This window comes from Cebus imitator, unplaced genomic scaffold (genome assembly GCF_001604975.1).
Source record: "Cebus imitator isolate Cc_AM_T3 unplaced genomic scaffold, Cebus_imitator-1.0 Scaffold592, whole genome shotgun sequence".
Lineage (NCBI taxonomy): Eukaryota > Metazoa > Chordata > Mammalia > Primates > Cebidae > Cebus > Cebus imitator.
Window position 1 is genome coordinate 381,080 of NW_016107907.1, and position 22,770 is coordinate 403,849.

The window sequence follows — 22,770 nt, forward strand, 5'->3', positions numbered from 1 at the left end:
CCATGTTGACCAGGATGGTCTCGATCTCTTGACCTCGTGATCCACCCGCCTCGGCCTCCCAAAGTGCTGGGATTACAGGCTTGAGCCACCGCGCCCGGCCCACCTTTCCGTTTTTATTGCTACTTGTCATCTCTATTTTGTGAAGTATTTTAAACCTTTTCTTCCATTTTTCTATTGGATTATTTGTCTTTTATTGATCTGTAGTTCTTTATATATTCTGAGTATGAGCACTTCTGTGGCTTGCCTTTTAACATTTCTTTTATGATGTCTTAAAAAGAAGTTTTAATATAGTTGAAATTTATCATTATTTTTCTTTTGTGGCAGTGTTTTTTGTATATGTTTAAAACATATTTCCCAACATATTTTCTCATGTTTTCTAAAATTCTGCCGGCTTTTTAGATTACGTCTTCCTTAGCTATTTTCCACTTCCACTATTGCATAGTGTCTCTGACCCAGCAAATGTTCTTGTCTTTGAAGGAGAATGCTACAAGGCATTTTGCCATTCCTCTGCCAACACAGGGCTTGTGTTCCCCTTAAAGTGCGGACGTCATACTACACCCAGCCTACTTTTCCAGAAGGGTGTCTTTTCTTCTCTTGTGTCTCTGAACTCAGGATTCTGGGCTTTGGTCTGTTCCTTTTAGTGATGAGCCTCTCACAGCTTCCCCTCAGTTTCATCCATCCCTCATGGTTTTTCTGGGTGCACCCCTACCCACTGCCCCACCATGGGTCCTACTGTAGAGGCCAGGTTGCTGTTCTCTGTCTTCCAGAGCATAAGGAATCCTGCCTGATGGAGAAAGGCTTGCCTTTTCCTTTCAGCACGCTGCCATACTCCTCATGTCCAGTTTTACCTTCCAAAACAAAACAGTAGGTAGATTACAGATATGTCCTTGGTAAAACTTACTTCAGGGTGTATCTGACACAAGTTTCTCTGTGTATGTGTTTGGGAATAGGGGGGAGAGTCAAATAAATTAAAATAAGTATTGTAATGTGCTATGTCTAGAGCATTTTTAGTGGCTGCAAATGCCATTTATTTCATATCAGTACTCCTCAGTTGATATCTGTCTGTATTTTGACTGCTTATTTTTATTAGCAAGGCTTATGTGATGCCCATCCCACCCTGTTCATGGAAAAACTGAGAGTAAAAAAGTCCTGTATGATCCAGTGATTTGATTCTTTCACTAGTCTGTTTTTGTCTTGTCCTCCAGAGCCTAGACTGAATCTCCATGGGAGAAATAATCCCATTTGCAGCATGCGCTCAGGTAATAAGTGCAGTCAGCTGCCCCACCCTCACAGGTCTATGGAGAAACCAGAGGGATTTTAAAAGTCCTCAGTTAACCGTACCAGTAATATATCCACTATCCTTAGGACCCCTTCTTTCACTCTGAGCCCAGAGTTCTACAAAATATTGGCCAGCCTGAACTGGTATCCTTAAGCACCAGGCCCTTTACCGTACTTTCTTATAGAGTATTTTCTTTTTATTATTATTATTTTTTTGAGATGGAGTCTTGCTCTGTCACTCAGGCTGGAGTGCAGTGGCACGATGTTGGCTCACTGTAACCTCTGCCTCCTGGGTTCAAGCAATTCTCCTGCCTCCGCCTCCCAAGTAGCTGGGACTACAGGCATGCACCACCACACCTGGGTAATTTTTGTATTTTTAGTAGAGATGGGGTTTTACCATGTTGGCCAGGCTGGTCTTGAACTCCTTACAGCTTTCATCTGATTCTCAGAGGGATCTGCTACTTTCAAAGTTGAGAACTACTGATTTAGACTCCTTAACTCTTTCAAAGACAACCCCATGGAAGAAAACCTCTTACTTTACAGATTCAAGGAAAATTAAGCTACTAGTTTCCAACCCACATACACTTGAGCCTGAGAACTTTTCTGAAAGCTCTTGCATCTTGATAACCTCTTATGTTCATTTCTTTATTCTTGATCCCATTTGTCCATTTATTCATCAAACATTGAGTAGTTTGATTATGCAAGTTTCTGTAGAATACACAAAAATGTGTAAAACATAATGGGTGAGCAGATAGTCTTAACAGGTGAGATAAATCATAATGCTTAGGTAACACTAATGTAGTAAAGAAATTGAGAAGGGCTAAAGAAGAGGTATAGATAAATTGCTTTGGGACTTCAAAGAAACAGAAATTATTCTTGCCTGGCCAGGCAGGGAGATAGAGAGGAACTGGCAAGATTATGTGGTAGATTTTGGATTATAGAAAATTCATGCTTTTTGGAGTAGTTCTTGAGAGATGGATAGATTTTAGATATGTGGAGATATTAGGTACGGTGTGCTATGTCTGGCTCTTTATTTGAAACACAATTGAGTACTACTGTGTGCCAGGCCTAGCCATGGGCACTTCATGGAATTTATTGGGAAAGATAGACTCTGAATAAGTTGTTTTCTAATTAATTGTCATATTTGTTGATTCTGTTAGCATATTTAAGTGGCTACTAAATGCTGTTCTCAACTCAGAATACAGCAGTGAATAGAATAGATAGCTCTATGTTCATGAAACTTGTATTCTAGAGAGCTTTCCAGATAGAAGGATAGCAAGTGAAAAAGCCCTAAGATGGAAGTTTGTAGTATTGTGGGAAGAGCAAGAAGGTCTCTAGTTTTGGAGCGTTATTTGCCAAAGAAGAAATTGTAGAACGTGAAGATAGAAAAATAGATATGAATAGTCTTGATATGGCCTTGTGGCACGGCATTAGAAGGAGGTTGGGAAGTGGTTATGGGAGAATGACATGATCTGATTTGTGTTTTAAAAGGATTGCTCTCAGGAGGCTGAGGCAGGAGAATCGCTTGAACCTGGGAGGGGGAAGTTGCAGTGAGCTGAGATCACGCCACTGCACTCCAGCCTGGGCGACAGAGTGAGACTCTGTCTCAAAAAAAAAAAAAAAAAAAAAAAAAAAAAAAAAAAAAAAAAAAAGGATTGCTCTAACTTTATTGGCCCAAAATGGAAATCAATAGATCAGTTATTGCAGTAATTCAGCATAATGCATTTTGATCAGTGGATTCAGGTATTGCCTCTCTCATCCATTCATTATAAAACTCTGGTCCACCCATTAGAAAGGTTGTTTGGGTTTGTGTAGTAACAGTGGAAATGGCAAGAAGATACATTTAAAGGAAGGGCCTCTAGGCTCTTCTGATGGATTGAATATGGGGAATGAGAGGGAAAGAGTCAAGCATAGTGCCATGGTTTAGGGCTGGAGGAACTGGATGAAAGATTATGTCATCTGTTGAGAGAGCTGTGCTGGGTGAGGAGCAGGTTCTAGTGGGGATCAAGGGTTCTCTTGTTTGAGACGTCATCTAGACAATCAGATATAAGTCTGAAGATGAGGGGAAAGATAGACACTTAACTTTGGGAGTTAGTAGCATGTAGAGAGAGATTTAAAGCCAAGAGATTGCATGAAATCACCTAAGGAGTGAGTATAGATGGGTCAATCGTTTCATCCATAAATACTTCGGGTATCCCCCAAAGTTAGAGATTTTTGAAAGACAGTCACAGCAGTGTTCATTGTCTAATCAGTATTTACATTCCTCTGATTTTCTCTCTCCTCCTTTTTTTTTCCCCCTTTCTTTTCTTTTTTAAAAATACAGGCCTGGGCATGGTGGCTCACACCTGTAATTTCAGCACTTTGGGAGACAAAGGTGGGTGGATTGCTCGAGCTCAGGAGTTCGAGACCAGCCTGGGCAACTTGACAAAACTCCATCTCTACCAAAAATAAAAAAATTAGCCAGGCATGGCGGTGCACGCCTGTAGTCCCAGCTATTTGGGAGGCTGAAGTGGGAGGATCTCTTGAGGCAGAGGTTGCAGTGAGCCGAGATAGTGCTATTGCACTCCAGTGTAGGTAATGGAGCACAACTCTGTCTCAAAAAAATAAATAAATAAAATAAAATACAGTTAGTTAAAATCAGGATTCAAATAAAGCCTACAAAATTGTCTTTTGTTGATATGTAACAAATATTTTAATTTATAGGCTTACCCTTTTTTCTTGCAATTTATTTATTGGCAAAACTGGGTTATTTGTCCTATAGAATTTCTCACATGCTGAATATGATTAAGTGTGCATGGTAGTGTTTTCTGTTCCATTTGCTGTATTGGATCAGGTTTAATTTTGGGGAAAAACTGCTTCATAGGTGGTGATGTTTTCTTCCTGTATAGTGAATCAGGAAGCACTTAGGTTGTTTCTCTTTTTAAAATATGCATATTGATCAGTAGGTTCAGGTATTGCCTCTCTTACCCATTCATTATAAAACTCTGGTTCACCCATTATAAAACATCCATCCATTATTATTGCCTCTCTGGTCTATCCATTATAAAATGTTCATCCATTATAAAACTTCCTCTTCATCAACTTATGACTTACTGGTTTTAGCAATCATTGATGATCATTACCTGAATCCATTATTTCAGTAAGGATGGCAAAATGGTGATACAGAAAGCCTTTTTTTTTTCCCCCTTTCCCTAATTTAATTAGGTAAAACTGTTCTATAAAGAAAAACTTTACCTCATCAATTACTTGGTTACCTTGAGGTACAGTTTGTATAGACCATGTAGAATAAATGCATAGAATTCTCCATAGTTGACCAGAGAGAGCCCCTTTATGATATTTCCTGTGTCCTTTAGATAAGACCCTAGTAGCCATTGATAGCTGTCTTGTTTTCCCAGTATGACAAGAGGTTCCAGGATTGTCTTGTCCATTTCCTGCTTCAGATTTGAATTAACCATTTCTCTAAGGTATCCCATACCCTTACTTTTAACCAGTATGCAATATGGAATGGTTAGAGAGTACATAGGTTTTGAGTCCTGTGATCTCATGATGATCTTTTTCCCCCATACCTTTTGTTCTTTTCTTATGTGTCTTAGGATAATAACACATAATAAAATGCTTTAAAGAAGTAACATATTGGCCGGGCGTGGTGGCTCACGCCTGTAATCCCAGCACTTTGGGAGGCCAGGGTGGGCGGATCACGAGGTCAAGAGATTGAGACCATCCTGGCCAACATGGTGAAACCCCATCTCTACTAAAAACACACAAAAAATTAGCCGGGTGTGGTGGCACACGCCTGTGGTCCTAGCTAGTCGGGAGGCTGAAGCGGAAGAATCGCTTGAGCCCAGGAGGCGGGGTTGCGTGAGCTGAGATTGTACCACTGCACTCCAGCCTGGTGACAGAGCAAGATTCTGTCTCAAAAAAAAAAAAAAAAAAAAGTAACATATTAATTTATATTTTAATTGCACAGTTTTGAATGACTTAATTTATTAATCCTGTTACCTCAGATGTCTCCAACCCTTGGGTCATGGACTGGTCTGTTAGAAACTGGGCCACACAACAGGAGGTGAGCAGTGGCCAAGCGAGCATTCCTGCCTGAGCTCTGCCTCTGGCCAGATCAGCAGGGGCATTAGATTCTCATAGGAGCATGACCTCTATTGTGAGATGCTTGATGATCTGAGATGGAGCAGTTTCATCCCAAAACAGCCCCCCACACTTCTGGTCTGTGGAAAAATTGTCTTCCACAAAGCTAGTCCCTGGTGCTGAAAAGGTTGGGGACTGCTGCATTATAGCTTTATTTATTTATTTATTTATTTGGTTTAGTAAGTCAAAAGTGGATTTAGAACCTAAAACACTAATTCTTTAGTATAGTTAATTTAAACCATGAAGATTATCACAAAGTCAGATCTAGGTTAGTTTTTGAATATGCTCTACAGTTAAGCTTGCCGTACTCTGGTTATTGCTTTCCACTGATCTTCTGTATTAGTCCATTTTCATGCTGTTGATAAAGCCCTACCCAAGACTGGGCAATTTACAAAATAAAGAAGTTTAATGGACTCACATTTCCACGTGACTGGGGAGGTCTTCCAGTCATGACCAAAGGTGAAAGGCGTGTTTCACATGGTAGCTTACGAGAGAAGAGAACTTGTTCAGGGAAACTCCCCTTTATAAAACCATCAGATCACGTGAGACTTGTTCACTGTCACAAGAACAGCATGGGAAAGACATGCCTCATGATTTAATTACCTCACACCAGCTTCCTCCCACGACATGTGGGAATTGTGGGAGCTGCAATTCAAGATGAGATTTGGGTAGGGGCTCAGCCAAACCATGTCACCTTCTCTTTCCATTCTCTTCTTAAACTTTGTATGCGTGAGCCAAAGAATAATTATTAAGTAGGCAGGCATAATCATGCTTATTACAGTCTATACTCCTCCCATACATATTCATACATGCAGAGAAATACCTTTTACTGTAAGAAAGTTCAGCCTGCAGATTGTATAACAAAGTCAGAATTCTGATTCCTGTGATAGTTTCTCCATGGTTGGTGGGAACCAAATCCTTTGTGAAGCCATTAGTGATGGAAATAAATATATAATAGAAACTAAAGGCCTGACCTCTTTGCATAATGTCTTCCTTTTTTTTCTTTTCTTTTTTAGTCTTGCTCTGCTGCCCAGGCTGGAATGCAGTGGCAGTGATCTCAGCTCACTGCAACCTTTGCCCCCTAGGCTCAAGTGATTCTCTTGCTTAAGCCTCCTGAGTAGCTGGGATTATAGGCGTGCGCTACCATACCCAGCTAATTTTCGTATTTTTAATAGAGACAGGGTTTCATCCTGTTGGCCAGGCCGGTCTTGAGCTCCTGACTTCAAGTGATCTCCCAACTTGGCCTCCCAAAGTGCTGGGATTACAGGCATGAGCCACTGTGCCTGGCCCATAATGTCTTTCTAGGAGACTACCTTTTACCTACTAGTCCAACTGTAGCATGTCAATTTTCTTTTACCACTTGCTTAGAACTCCTCTCTCTGAGACAAAGTATGTGTGGGAATGATACAGGAAAAACCAACAGAGCAGAGATTGTACTGTAGCCACCATGCTTTAGACATAGGTTGTACCCCTGAGCCTTCTGCCTGTGCTTGGGCCGCTCTGACAGTACCCAAGGTTGTATTAGTTCTTTGAGGATAGTCAGGGGCAGACGTTTCTAAATATTTCTGAATGTGCCAGGCACATTTGAAGAAATTGAATGAATTTGTTGATTTGAGTGATACCAAATTCTTTTTCTTCCATAACTTGCCAGTATATTTTCTCATTTTTGAATGATCTTCTTTGGGTCAGTTATGAAAACAAGACTTATGTGGTAAAGCAGAAGAGCAGACAGGAGGGCTCATTTTTAATTGTACAGGCTGAGTATTCCTTACCCAAAATAAGAAATTCTTATCCAAAATAATGTCCTTTTTGGGACCAGAAGTGTTTTTGGGTTTTGGATGTTTTCCAGGTTTTGGAATATTTACATTATACCAGTTGAGCATCTTAAATCCTAAGATCTGAAATCTGAAATGCTCCACTGAGCCTGTCTTTTGAGTATCATGCTGATGCTCAAAAAGTTCCAGATTTTAGACCATTTGGATTTTCAGATTAGGGATGTTGAACCTGTGTGTCAGTGCCCTAGCTATAGCTTCACTCACATGAGCTCTTGCAGGAAGGGGCCTGAGGGAATCTTTTTGGAGATTACTGGCCTAGCCAGTAGAAATTTTTTGCAGTTTTAAAAAGAGGGAGACGTGTCTGTTCTAACTTCTCATGGACAGATGAATGGACAGATCAATGTATGAAGCTGGCAAGAGTCAAAACACAGCAAAAAAAAAAATTTTTTTTTTCATTAAATGTACTTAGGGATTGGGAACCAAGTTTTTAAAAAAATTCCTTAAACTTTTGCTCAAAAGTTTGAGCGCAATTTTGCTCAAAAGAATAAAGCATTGTTTACAAGTTTTTCTGTTAACTATGTTTTTATGGAGTCAGTTTTCACAAATCGAGGATATATTCTGATGTTTATTCTGATCGTTAATATCTTTGTAATATTTTACTTTGATTTTCTGAGTGGATATTATAATATTAATTGTCTAGGGATGGTTATGTTAATTGAACCTACTGCATTAAAATGTTCTAGGAAAGATTTAATAACTTTTTCTTTCTTGTATAAGGTGAGCTCTTTCACTAAGCCTGATCTTTGTGTGACTTTTAATTAGAACATTAGACCTATCAAATTTAACATATGGTGAAACTGCTAGAGCTCACTCATTTCATTCAGGTCTCTCCTCAAATGCTGCTGCTTCTAAGCAATATTCCCTAACCACCCTTCTGATAAACTAACCACATTCTCTCTATTATTCTCTCATTTACTTAATCAGCTTTCTCATTTTTTCAATATATTTAATGGCGTTTTCTCAGTAGTCGACTTTTGATTGTGTTCAGTGTTCTGTCCTTGGCACCTATAACAATTTCTGGCACCATGAAAGGGACTCCATAATGACTTGTTGAATGAGTAAATTGTTCACCATTTGTCTCCCCACTAGGATGTAGGACTCATGACTGTGCCTGGCACGAGGTGGGCATTCCAACATTTGTTTGAAAGAATAAAAGGAATGTTTACAAGTAGTGATCAAATTCATTTTTTATATTTATATATACATGTGTGATCATTTAAGTTTTATATGTTTAAATTGCACATAGATATCTAGAAATAGATTCTTAAAAAGGATGTGGCATTCAGGTACCATCCAGAACCTACAAAATCTGCTACTTTTTTGCTGATGTTGGATGGGCAGATTTACGTGTAGGGTCACAATTTTTTTCAGTGACTCAGTAACACCTGGTTGTTTTCATATAGTGCCCATAGACATCAGAGTGCTGTATGTGACAAACTCATGAAATGGATTAGTATCTGGATTGGTTTTTTATTTTATTTTTAAATTTTTTAGAGACAGAATATCTGTTTATCACCTAGGCTGGAGTGCTGTGGCATGATCATAGCTCACTGTAACTCCTAGGCTCAAGTGATCTTCCCACTTCAGCCTCCCAAGTAGCTAGGACTATAGGCGCCACCTGTATGCCTGGTTGATTTTTAAATTTTTTGTAGAGACAAGGTCTCAATATGTTACCCAGGCTGGTCTTAAAGTCCTGCCTTGGCCTCCCATAGTGCTGAGATTACAGGTGTGAGTTATTGCACCTGGCCTGGATTTTTTTTCCTCTACTTGCTTCATTAGTATTGTAGTGTAAATGTCCATCAGTGTATGTGTTTTACATATTGATTTCAGGTCACAAAATGGGGAGTTAAAGCTTATTTATTTTTGGAGACAGGGTCTCGCTTTGTTGCCTAGGCAGTAGGCGCAATCTCAACTCACTGCAGCCTGTGCCTACTGGGCTCAAGTAATCCTCCCACCTCGACCTCTCGAGTAAAGCCTTATATTTTTATGAGAACGTTTTATAAACTCTTGTTCACACTTAATTTTGTTTTTCTTCCACTTCATCTTGTGTTCTTGTGGTTTCCTTTGGGAACACTGTGGCATACTTTGTTGAGTTCTTTTTATCATTCCCTAACTTACTAATTGTTCCTATATGGTGAACCTTTATGAAGCAACATGATACTGCTTCTGGTGTTCAGGGCCTTTGGGAAGAGGTGATGAAAATGTAGCTCAGAAATATGAGAAGTGGATAAGGCATTAATTTGGGGCATCCTGAAGAGCTGAGTGTCTTCCTGTCTTTGCTGGATTGATTATGTGCATTAGGTGGTCTGTGCTTTTGGAAAATAAAGATTCTTTTTTGAACTACATGAAGAGTGTCCAATACAATTAACTTCTGAATATGCGGCTTCTTCCTTAGAAAAGAAAAATTTGCTCTTTTTTTTTTCTCCCAGTGATTTAGCAGAATTTTTCTATTTTCTTCAGGTAGTTAAACCAGAGAGCAATGATAAAGAAACAGAAGGTACCTGTGAATCAGATCTCCCTGAGGAGCTCTGTGGACACCATCTCCCACAGCAGTCCCTGAAAAGCTGTAATGACAGTCCTGATGTCATTATAGAGGCGCAGTTTGATGGCAGCGACTCAGAAGATGGACATGGCATCACACAAAATGTGCTGGTTGATGGTGTTAAGAAACTCTCAGTTTGTGTTTCTGAAAAAGGTGAGTACTAGACTATCATCTGACTTTTTTTTTTTTTAAGTACGCTGATTAAATATTGGAATTCTCTCCCTGCTACAGAGTAAATAACACAATGCAGTTGATATAGTCCTAATTTTTGACCTGTGGCAGCTTTTAGACAAGGGGATCTTTGACAGGTTTAGCTGCTGGTTGTGAAAGAGGGGATGAAAGTGCTACCAGCGGTTTGTGTGGGCAGTAGTTGCAGTTGTCACATTCCTAATAGGCTTGAGCTGTGTTGCTGGTTAACCTTGATATCTCTTGTGATAGACCCAATCCTCTGGCTGATGTGAATGGAATTAAACTGGTATGTAACATTCTTATGAAAAAGCACTTTATTTTACTCTGTTTTACTTTAAATATCTTTTAAAAGTATTTTTGTCATTTCTGGTGGCATGGATCACCCAAAATTTTATAAACAGATAGCCTCAGAAAGTATTTTGATTCTAAGCCTTTTAAAAAGCCAGCCTTGTTTTCTCTAATTGAAATCTAAGCCATGGGTCCTCTGGATGCAGGAAAAAAGCAATTGTAAACACATGAGAGCTGTGACCATGGACCCTACCTGACCACATTCTAGGAGACTTAAGGGAAAGTATTAAGTATAATTTGAATATTTCAACATGAGATCTCAAAGAGATTCTATATAGAAGGAGTATATTTTCTAGCCAAATTGAATTTTATGTATACTGTTAATGGAAACCAACCAACTCTGACCTGGCCAGACTGACTAGATAATGAGCTTTGTTATCAAGAAGTTGTTTCTGGCACAGTTCCCACAAAAGGCTAGGAGAAATGCCAGAAGATTACTAAAGGAAGATGTTCAGCAGACAACTTGTTTAGGGACTGGTGAGCATATGTCCCTACAGTGTAAACAAAGCAGAACGCATTTTCAGGAAATGACTGCAGAAGGATGACTCTGTTTTTCTCCATTGCTGATGAAGTAGTGATCTGGAAAAGAAAGCATTTTTTGACAGAATGTGTCCTTTTTGGTGTTAATACTCCTCATTCAGAATGACTTTCCAACTTTGAAATTCTTCTTGACTGAAGAAGCTACTATTTCCTCTGTCAAGTACTGCTTTGGGCCCTGCCGGGTATCACTGACTTCAGAGTACCCAAGTTCCTTTTGTTTCGGGACATGCTTAGATAACTAGTGGTTTCACTGTTCAGAGCTCAGCCAGTTTGTTTTGGATGCTATTCCTTGACATTTCATTCTTGCGATTTTTCTACTTTCTTTTGTTTAAAAATAGTTGAATACTGCGACCGTCTTCTTAAAGTAAATGTGTATTATCATAATCACATCAGTACTATGAGTCATGTATTTTCAGTGAGAAGAGTGGCAAATAATCAGTACTCTAAGTAGCCAAATCCTTCATTAACAAGATCAGCAAGGAAGAGAGATATTTAGAGAATAAAGACAGGCAAAGGAACACTTTAAAGCATATTGAGTATTTGGCTTAAAACTACTTTGTGGAAACCCAGCTGTGGTGATAGGCTTGGCCGATCTCAGCAGCCTCTTTTCCTCTGGGCTCCAAGTGAAGGGATAAGACACATTGATCTCTCATTAGTGGTTGGTACAAATACAAGGACAAGGAAATACTGATGGATGGAATTAACAGCAGAATTGATGCCTGGGTTGGATGCTAACAGTTCACTTTGTTAGCATCCAACCCAGAGTTTTGGGAAACTCTGATGCTATACCTCCTCTTGATTCACCTCTATTGTAATTCTCCCTCTACATCCCTTTTGAGACAGGGTCTCACTTTTTCACCCAGGCTGGAGTGTAGTGGTGTGATCATAGCTCACTGCAGCCTTGACCTCCTGGGCTCAGTCAGTCTTCCTGCCTCAGCCTCCTGAGTAGCTGGGACTACAGGTGTGCACCATTACACCCAGATAATTGGTTGTTGTTACTGTTTTTTTTAATAGAGACAGGGTCTCTATTAAAAAATAGAAACCAGGGCTAGTCTTGAACTCCTGGCCTCAAGTGATGCTCCTGCTTTGGCCTCCCAAAACACTGGGATTACAGGTGTGAGCCATCATGCCTAGCCCTTCCCTCTTTCTTAGAAATAAATATCATTGAGTATATTATAAGCCCACCGTATGCATGTTTCTTTCCTTATTCTTTTTGCATCCTTCCTAGCCCACTGTTATTTATATTACTTCGTTAGTAGCCCTGACTGAGGGAACAGCCTTAATCCTTCCCTCAGTATCTGGTACAGATTTCTGTTTCCTGCTAGCCTCTAAATAGAGAGTTTGTGAAACCACATGGCTGTTTCTCATTTCTTGCCCTCTTGATATTTAGGAAAATTACAATTTGCTCTTTTAGAAATCACAGCATTTTTAAGGATATTTCAACCAGCTTCTCTTACTTGGGATAATAAAAAAATCTGGTTACTGTTAGGATGTTAGTACTTTTTGCACTATTTAGGGTTTTGAAATTTGTTATTGAAACAAACCATAACCTTAAAAATATCATGAACTTTTCCTAAGACTTCTAGAAAGGCTCTTTGCTTTGTGTTGTACTTGCAAGTGGATGATTAATCCTAGTTCATGCTTGTGTTCAAAAGTGTTTTTTGTTTGTTTTTGCTTTAGTATTGCATGTGTATTTACAGCATATACCTATTTGCTGAGGAAATAGTTATGTCTTTGTGATAACTACCAGTTTCTCTGGTAAGAGAGCAATTGCTTCCATTGTCTGTAGCAAGTGCCTATCATTGCATTAAGAGAAACATCTCTGGGCATCTTAGACACTCATATGGTAGTTTTTTTGAGGATGATGGCACAGGTCTGTATTATCCTCAGCCCCTGAGAGAGAGTGAGCCAAAGATGTGGGCCCCTTTTAGAGGTCCAGTCCCCACAGCCCCTTGAGATTGAGCTTTTACCACTTTACAAGCAGTAGCTTTGTTGTTAGCATAGAAACTTTGCATTTGTGTGGAGGTTAGGGACAACCAATTAAAATTTTCTTGGTATCAAATGCATAAATGGCTTTAAAATGTTTGGCTGGGTACACCTGTAATTCTAGCTACTCAGGGAACTCACTTGAGCCTAGAAGATTGAGACTGGCTGGGGCAACATAGTGAGACCCAGTCTCAAAAAAAAAAAAAAAAAAATGTTTGGATAACAGTTGGCATGGTTAGCAAACTCCAAAGGGTAGAAATAATCATGGTTAAATGATACTGTAGTTCTGTTTCATCACCAGGAATTTTAAGAACAGTTTTGGCCTCCGAATCTTGGTGATGGTGACCTAATCAGGCTGTGATGTACATTTCCTGCTTCGTATCCCAGGAGGGTCTTCCAGAGATGTTTTTTAGTTTTCTGGTCTAGAGACAAGCCTCTGCCTGTACCCTGATGAGTGAGCATGGGTTTAAAGTGTAGATGTAATGACTCTTTTACTTCTGTCTTCTGGTCAACTTCAGCTGTTTCTGAAGAGGAAAATCTACATGGAGTCCTTAATTCCCTCTGAGAGTTGTCTGTCTGTTACATCTGGGGCCTGCTCAAGTCACCTTTGGGAGCCATGAAGACTCAATTTTTCCCACTTAAGATTGATCTCCTTCCAAGACAAGCCCTTTCAGTGCTGAGGTTTAAATACTCTTTCCTTGAATAAAAAGTAACTGTACTCCCCTTCTGCTGAGAAAATCAGACGCATATGATTATTCCTATGACACTTGGGGTTACTGAAACTCCAGGAACCCTTTCTCAGGTTTGGCAACCCTTCTTTTTTCTCAGCATGCATTTCTTCTTTTCCCTATATATATATAGCTCTTCACTGTGTATAATGATGATTAATATAACTAGAAGACCATGTTTGCTTCAGAAATTATATTTAAAATTAAATATATAGCAATTTCTCATCAACCACAGTTTTGGCACAGTGTTTTGTGCCAAGCCTTAAAAATCTGATTTAAAAAAACAAAGTGAAGCCTTGTCCAGACCTGTGTTAAACAGAAAGATAACAGTGGGAATTTTTTTTTAAAATTTTTAAATCTTTAATTGTGGGTACATAGTAGGTATATATATTTATGGGGTACATGAGATGTTTTGATAAGATCATGCAATGTATAATAATCTCATCAGGGTAAATGGGTTATCCCTCACCTCAAGCATTTATCCTTTGTGGTTCATACAATCTGATTGTGCTCTTTTAGTTATTTTTAAATGTACAATTAAATTTTTAAAATTACTATAGTCACACTGTTGTGCTAGGAATTAGTATGTCTTATTCATTCTTTATAACTACTTTTTTTGCCATTAACCATTAACCATTGCCACTTCTCCCTACTTACTACCCTTCCCACCCTCTGATAGTCATCCTTCTACTATCTATCTCCATAGTTCAATTGTTTCAGTTTCTTTTTTTAAAATTTATTTATTGTACTTTAGATTCTGGGGTACATGTGCAGATCATGCAAGATTGTTGCACAGGTACATTCATGGTTTGTTGCCACCATCCCCCCATCACCTATACCTGACATTTCTCCCCATGTTATCCCTCCCCCACCCTCCCTCCTGCCATCCCTCCCACAGCTATTGAGATCCCAGTTTGTGATGCTCCCCTCTTTTTGTCCAAGTGTTCTCATTGTTCAACACCTGCCTATGAATGAGAACATGCAGTGTTTGATTTTCTGTTCTCATGTCAGTTTGCTGAGAATGATGGTTTCCAGGTTCATCCACGTCCCTACAAAGGGCACAGACTCATCACTCTGCATAGTATTCCATGGTGTATGTGTACCACATTTTCTTTGTCCAGTCTATCACTGATGGGCATTTGGTTTGGTTCCAGGTCAGTGCCACGATGAACATACGTGTGCATGTGTCTTTACAATAGAACAATTTATAGTCCTTTGGGTATACACCCAGTAATGGGATTGCTGGGTCAAATGGAATTTCTATTTCTAGATCCTTGAGGAATCGCCACACTGTCTTCCACAATGGTTGAACTAATTTACACTCCCACTAACAGTGTAAACGTGATCCCACTTCTCCACATCCTGCCCAGCATCTGTTGTCTCCAGATTTTTTAATGATTGCCATTCTAACTGGCGTGAGATGGTATCTCAATGTGGCTTTGATTTGCAAATTGTTTCAGTTTTTAGCTCTCACAGATAAGTGAGAACATATGAAGTTTGTCTTTCTGTGCCTGACTACTTCAATTAACATAATGACCTCCAGTTCCATCCATGTTGTTGCAAATGACAGGATCACATTCTTTTGTTTTTTTATGGCTGAATAGTACTCCATTGTGTACATCTGCCATATTTTCTTTACCCATTTGTCTGTTGATCGACATATAGGTTGTTTCCAAATCTTGGCTATTATGAATAGTGCTGTGATAAACATGGGAGTGCAGATACCCCTTCAATATGCTGTTTTCCTTTCTTTTGGATATATATGTAGGAATGGGGTTGCTATGTATATATCCAGTTTTATTTCTAGTTTGAGGAACTTCCAAACTGTTCTCCATACTGGGTTTACTAATTTACATTCTCACCAACAGTGTATGAGGGTTCCATTTTCTCCACATCCTTACCAACATTTGTTATTGCCTATCTTTTAGATAAAGCCATTTGAACTGGGGTGAGATGATATCTGATTGTAGTTTTGACTTGCATTTCTCTCATGGTCACTGATGCTGAGCACGTTTCCATAAACTTGTCTGCCATTTGTCTGTCTTCTTTGCTCAATTAGTCTTTGCCCAGTTCAGTGTCATGGAGAGTTTCTCCAGTATTTTATTTTTGTAGTTTAATAGTTTGAGGTCTTAAAGTCTTTAATACATTTTGATTTGATTTTCTATGTGACAAAAGATAGGCGTCTACTCTCATTCTTCTGCATATGGATATCCAGTTTTTTCAGCACCATTTATTGAAGAGACTGTCTTTTCCCTAGTGTATGTTATTGGTTCCTTTGTTGAAAATGAGTTCACTGTGGATGTATGGATTTACTCCTGGGTTCTCTACTCTGTTCCACTGGTCTCTGTATCTTTTTTTAATGCCAGTACCATGCCATTTTGGTTACTATAGCTCTGTAGTATAATTTGAAGTCTAGCAATGTGATTCCTCCAGTTTTGTTCCTTTTGCTTGGGACAGCTTTGACTATTTTGGATCTTTTTGATTTTTTTATAAATGTTAGGATTTCTTTTTTTTTTTTTTTTTNTTCTATGGATAATGTCATTGGTATTTGTTAGGGACTGAATTGAATCTGTAGATTGCTTTGGTATGGACATTTTAACAATATTGATTCTTCCCATCCATTAACTTGAAATATCTTTAAATATTTTTGTGCCCTCTTTAATGTCATTCATAAATGTTTTATAGTTTTCATTGTAGAGATCTTTCATTTCTTTGTTTAATTTTGAGGTATTTAATTTTATTTGTAGCTATTGTAAATGAGATTACTTTCTTTTTCAGATTGTTTGCTGTTAACATAAGGAAATGCTACTGATTTTTGTGTGTTGATTTTATATCCTGAAAGTTTACTGAATTTTCAGTTCTGATAGTTTTTTGGTGAAGTCTTTAGGGTTTTCCAAATATAAGATCATATCATCTGCAAGCAAGGATAATTTGACTTCTTCCTTTCCAGTTTGGGTGCCTTTTCTTTCTTTCTCTTGTCTGGTTGCTCTAGCTAGGACTTCCAGTACTATGTTGAATAACAGTAATGACAGTGGGTATCCTGGTTGTGTTCCAGACCTTAGAAGAAAGGCTTTTAGTTTTTCCCCATTCAGTATGATATTAGCTGTGGGTCTGTCATATATGGCTTTTATTATGCTGAGATATGTTCCTTCTGTACCCAGTTTTTTGAGGGTTTTTTTTTTTTTTGAGATGGAGTCTTGCTCTGTCACCAGGCTGGAGTGCAGTGGCACAATCTCGGCTCACTGCAACCTCTGCCTTCTAGGTTCAAGCGATTCTTCCACCTCAGCCTCCTGAGTAGCTGGGACTACAGGCACATGCCACCACACCCAGCAAATTTATTTGTATTTTTAGTAGAGACGAAGTTTCACTATGTTGGCCAGGATGGTCTCGAGCTCTTGACCTCATGATCCACCTGCCTTAGCCTCCCAAAGTGCTGGGATTACAGGCATGAGCCACCGTACCCAGCCTCTAGGGTTTTTATCATGAATGGATCTTGAGTTTTATCAGGTGTTTTTTCAGTATCAATTGAAATGATCATATGAAAATTAAACTAAAATTTTCATTCTTCATTCTGTTGATATGATGTATCACATTGATTGATTTGCATATGTTGAATCATGCTTGCATCCCTGGGATAAATCTCACTTGCTCATGATGAATGATCCTTTCAGTGTGTTGTTGATTTTATTTGCTAGTATTTTGTTGAGGATTTTTGCATTAATATTCGTCAGTGATATTGGCCTGTAGGTTTTTTTTTTAATATATGTCTTTGTCTGACTTTTGTGTCAGGGTAATATTGGCCCTATATAATGAGTTTGGAGAAGTATTCCCTCCTCCTCCTTTGTTTTTCAGAATAGTTTGAGTAGGATTGGTATTAATTTTTCTTTAAATGTTTGGTAGAATTCAACAGTAAAGCCATCAGGTCCTGAGTTTTCTTTGTAGGAAAACTTTTTATTACAGCTTCAATCTTGTTATTGGTCTGTTATATTTGTTATTGGTCTGTTCAGGTTTTGGATTTCTTCATGGTTCAATCTTGGTAGGTTATATGTTTCTATCAATTTCTTCTACATTTTCCAATTTTTTGGTATATAGTTTCTCATAGTGTCCACTAATGATCTTTTGCATTTCTGCAGTATCAGTTGTAGTCATTTTATTTTCATCTCTAATTTTATTTACTTGGGTCTTCTCTTTTCTTAGCCTGGCTAAAGATTTGTCAATTTTGTTTAACTTTTCTGAAAACCATCTTTTTGTTTCATTGATCTTTTGGATTGTTTTCTTCATTTCAATTTCATTTATTTCTGCTCTGACCTTTATTATTTCTTCTACTAATTTTGGGTTTGGTTTGTTATTGCTTTTCTAGTTCTTTAAGATACATTGTTAGGTGGTTTATTTGAAGTTTTTCTTTTTTTGATGTAAGCACAGCTTTTGTTGTATCCCATAGATTTTGATATGCTGTGTTTCCATTATCATTTGTTTCAGCACATTTAAAATTTTTTTTATTAACCCACTGGTCATTCAGCATTTTTTTTTCTTTTTCTTAACACTAGAACCTGGATCAGCATGTTTTTAAATTTTCATATATTTGAATGGTTTCCAAAATTCCTCTTGTTATTGATGTCTAATTTTGTTCCATTGTGGTCAGAGAAAATACTTGATATTATTTCTGGGTTTTTTTTTGAGTGTTTTGAGGCTTGTTTTGTGACCTAACATATGGTCTGTCTTTGAGAATGATCCATATGCTAAGGAAAATAATGTGTATTCTGCAGCCACTGGGTGAAATATTCTGTGAATATTTATTAGGGCTATTTTGATCTATAGTGCAAATTAAGTCAGGTGTTTCTTTGTTGTTTTTCTGTCCAGGAGATCTGTCAAATGCTGCAAGTGGGGTGTTGAAATCTCCAGCTGTTGGCCAGGCATGGTAGCTCATGCCTGTAATCCCAGCACTTTGGGAGACCAAGGCAGCCAGGAGTTTGAGACCAGCCTGGCCAACATGGCAAAACCCTGGCAAAACCCTGTCTCTACTAAAAATACAAAAATTAGCCAGGCATGGTGGTGCCCACCTATAATCCCAGCTACTGAGGAGGCAAGGGTGGGAGGGTTGCTTAAATCCAGGAGGCAGAGGCTGCAGGGAGCCAAGATTATGCCACTGCACTCCAGCCTGGGTGGCAGAGCAAGACTCCATCTCAAAAAAACAGACAAACAAACAAACAAAAAACAAAAGGAAGAAAGCTCTAGTTGTTATTGTATTGGGGTCTATCATTCTCTCTTTAGCTCTAATAATATTTGCTTTATATATCTGGGCACTCCAGTGTTGGGTGCATATGTATTTAAGATTGTTATACCTTCTTGCCGAATTGACCCCTTTATCATTATATAGTGACCTTCTTTTTCTCTTCTTATAGTTTTTGCTTTGAAATCTATTTTATCTGATATTAGTATAGGTACTTCTCCCCTTTTTTGGTTTCCATTGGCTTGGACTGTCTTTTTCTATCTCTTTTCAGTTGATGTGTGTCTTAATAGGTGAAGTATGTTTCTTATAGGCAGCAGATGATTGGGTCTTGTTTTTTCATCCATTCAGCCACTCTGTGTCTTTTTATTGGAAAGTTTAGTCCTTTACATTCAATGTTATCATTGATAAGTAAGGACTTATTCCTGCCATTTTGTTACTTGTTTTCTGGTTGTGTTTTGGTCTTCTCTTCTTTCCATCTTCTTCTTTTAGTAAAGGTGATTTTCTCTGGTAATATGACATGATTATTGCTTTTAATTTTTTGTGTATTTGTTGTATGTTTTTTGATTTGAGGTTACAATCAGTATTGCAGATGCTATCCTGTAATCCATTATTTGAAGGTATAGCAGCTTACTACTGTTTTCATAAATAAATACATAAGCAAAATGAAAACTGATAAAAACTCTACACTTAAATTTCATCCCCTCACTTTTAAAGTTTTTGTTGTTTCTATTCACATCTCACAATAATGTCTATGTTTTGAAAAGTTGTTGTAGTTATTATTTTTAATTGGTTCATCTTTTAATCTTTCTTTTTAAAAGAAAGATTATACACCAGAGTTCCATGAAGTGTTAGAGTATTTCTGTGTACTTACTCTTGTCAGTGAGTTTTGTACCTTCAGATGATTTTTTTTATTGCTCATTAATGTTCTTTTCTTTCTTTCTTTTCTTTTTTTTTTTTTTTTTTTTTTNTTTTTTTTGAGACAGAGTCTTGCTCTGTTGCCAGGCACCAGGCTGGAGCGCAGTGGCGCGATCTCGGCTCACTGCAACCTCCGCCTCCTGGGTTCAAGCAATTCTCCTGCCTCAGCCTTTTGAGTAGCTGGGACTACAGATGCGTGCCACCATGCCCAGCTAATTTTTTTGTATTTTAGTAGAGATGGGGTTTCACCATGTTGGCCAGTATGGTCTCCATCTCTTGACCTCATGATCCGCCCCCCTTGGCCTCCCAAAGTGCTGGGATTACAGGCATGAGCCACCACACCCAGCCTGTTCTTTTCTTTCTAATTGAAGTACTCCCTTTAGCATTTCTTATAGGACAAATCTGGCGTTGATGAAGTCCTTCAGATTTTGTTTGTCTGAAAAAGTCTTTCTCTTTTATGTTTGAAGGATATTTTCACCAGATATACTACTCTATGGTAAAAGTATTTTTTTCTTCAACACTAAACATGCCACTGTGAGGTTTCCACTGGAAAATCTGCTGCCAGATGTGTTGGAGCTCCATTTTATGTTACTTTTTTCTTTTCTTGTGTTTTCTTTTCTTTCTCTCTCTCTCTCTCTTTCTTTTTTTTTTCTTTCTTTCTTTCCTTTTTTGGCTGCTTTTAGGATCCTTTCTTTATCCTTGACCTTTAGGAGTTTGATTATTAAATGCCTTGAGGTAGTTTTCTTTTAGTTAAATCTGCTTGGTGTTCTATAACCTTCTTGTACTTGGATATTATCTTTCTCTACATTTTGGAAGTTGTCTGTTATGATTTCTTTGATTAAATTTTCTATCCATATGTCTTTCTTTGCCTCCTCTTTAAAGCCAATTACCCTTAGGTTTGCCCTTTTGAGTTTGTTTTCTAGATCTTGTAGGAATGCATCATTCTTTTTTATTCTTTTTTCTCTTGTCTCCTATGAGTATTTTCAAATAACTCGTTTTCAGGCTCACTAATTCTTTGTTCTGCTTGATCAATTTTGCTATTAAAAGACTCTCAATGTGTTCTTTAGTATGTCAGTTTCATTTTCAGCTCCAGATTTTCTGTTTGATTCTTTTTAATCATTTCAGTCTCTTTGTTAATTATCTGATATAATTCTGAGTTCCTTCTCTATTATCTTGAATTTCTCTGAGTTTCCTCAAAACAACTATTTTGAATTTTCTGTCTGAAAGGTCACATATCTCTGTTTTTTCAGGATTGGTCCTTAGTGCCTTATTTAGTTTGTTCAGTGAGGTTATGTTTTCCCAGATGGTGTTGATGCTTGTAGATGTTCATTGGTGTCTGGAAATTGAAGAGTTAGGTATTTATTGCAGTGTTTGTGGTCCAGACTTATTTGTATCTGCCCTTTTTGGGAAGGCTTTCCAGGTATTTGAAAGGATTTGGGTGTTGTAATCCAAGTCATATCTGCATTAGGCATTACCCCAAGCCCAGTAACATTGTGGTTCTTGCAAACTTGTAGAGGTCCCACCTTGGTGGTCTTGGATAAGATCTGAAATAATTCTCTGGATTACCAGGCAGACTCTTGTTCTCTTCCCTTACTTTCTCCCAAACAAACAGTCTCTCTCTCTCTCTCTGTCTCTCTCTCTCTCTCTCTCCTCTCTCTCTCTCTGGTCTCTCTGTCTCTCTCTCTCTGTGCTGAGCCATCTGGAGCTGTGAGTGGGCTGACCCAAGTACCTCTGTTGCCATTATCACTGGGACTGTGTTGGATCAGACCTGAAACCAGTACAGCACTGAGTCTCATGCAAGGCCCACTGTAACCACAACCCAACAACCTGTCCTGCTGCTGAGCTGGCTCTCAAACCACAGGATGCAGTCCTCCTTCTCACCTTTCCATCCCCTTTCCATAGGCAGATGAACCTCACCCTGTGGATGCCACCACCGCAGACCCACGGGGAGTCCTGCCAGGCTTTCACCAATGTTCACTTAAGGCCCAAGGGCTCTTCAGTCAACTTGTGGTGATGAATATTGCTAGGCCTGGGACTTACCCTTCAAAGTGGTGGGCTCCCCTCTGGCCCAGGGCAGGTCTAGAAGTGATGCTATGTAAGAGCCAAGGCCTAGAATCAGGGACCCCAAGATCCTGCCTGGTGCTCTACTCCCAAGGCTGAGCTGATATCTAAGGTGCAAGACAAAGTCCTCCTTTTTTTTTCCTCTGCTTTTCTCAGGCAGATGGAGTCTCTCACGATAGCCACCACAGTTGAGAATATGCTGTGTCTCGCCTTAAGCCAGCATGTCTCAGAGTCTTACCCAGGGCCCATGGTGTGCTACCTGGGTATCACAGCTGCTTATTCAGGGTCGAATAGTTCTTTAATTTACTAGGTGATAAGTCCTACCATGACTGGGTCATTCCCTTCAAGGGAACAAGTTGTCTTCTGGCCTAGGGTATGCCTAAAAATGTCATCAGTGGAAATTTTTGCTTCCCTGTCTTTTAGCCTGGGTGAACAATGTAGTCAACTAGGTAATAGATGGTCAGGACCCAAATCCTATGCTAGACCAGACATTCTTCCCTAAGAAGTTTGCAGAAGAAATATGCACAGAGGATAAAACAAGGCAGAGGAACAGTTCTTTCTTTACTAACTGAAGCTTCCATCCAAGCCAGAATGATTGTAGTATACACTCCTACTTGCAATGTGTGAGGCTCCTTGTATCTTCTCATCTCCGACACCAGTTAGGATTATCCAGCTTTCTAAATTTTTTTTTTTTTTTTTTTGAGACAGACAGTCTGCTCCGTCATCCAGGCTGGAGTGAGGTGGCACCGTCCTGGCTTACTTTAACCTCCGCCTCCTGGGTTCAAGCAGTCTCCTGCCTCAGCCTTCTGAGTAGCTGGGACTATAGGCGCGCACCACCATGCCTGGATAATTTTTGTATTTTTAGTAGAGACAGGGTTTCACTGTGCTGGGGCCTCCCAGAGTGCTGGGATTACAGGTGAGCCACTGTGCCCGGCCCAGCTTTCTAATTTTTATAATATAGATTAAGTTCTATAAATT

The 22,770-nt window shown here is 38.9% G+C and overlaps 1 protein-coding gene across 1 annotated transcript in view; it reads left to right on the forward strand.

Moving 5' to 3' along the window:
- DIS3L2 (DIS3 like 3'-5' exoribonuclease 2) overlaps positions 1-22,770 on the forward strand; it is a 386,191-nt gene that overhangs the window by 120,900 nt on the left and 242,521 nt on the right. Inside the window, exon 6 of the mRNA XM_017516523.2 lies at positions 9,714-9,948. Within this exon, the coding sequence (XP_017372012.2) occupies positions 9,714-9,948 (235 nt within the window). The remainder of the gene's footprint in view (positions 1-9,713; positions 9,949-22,770) is intronic.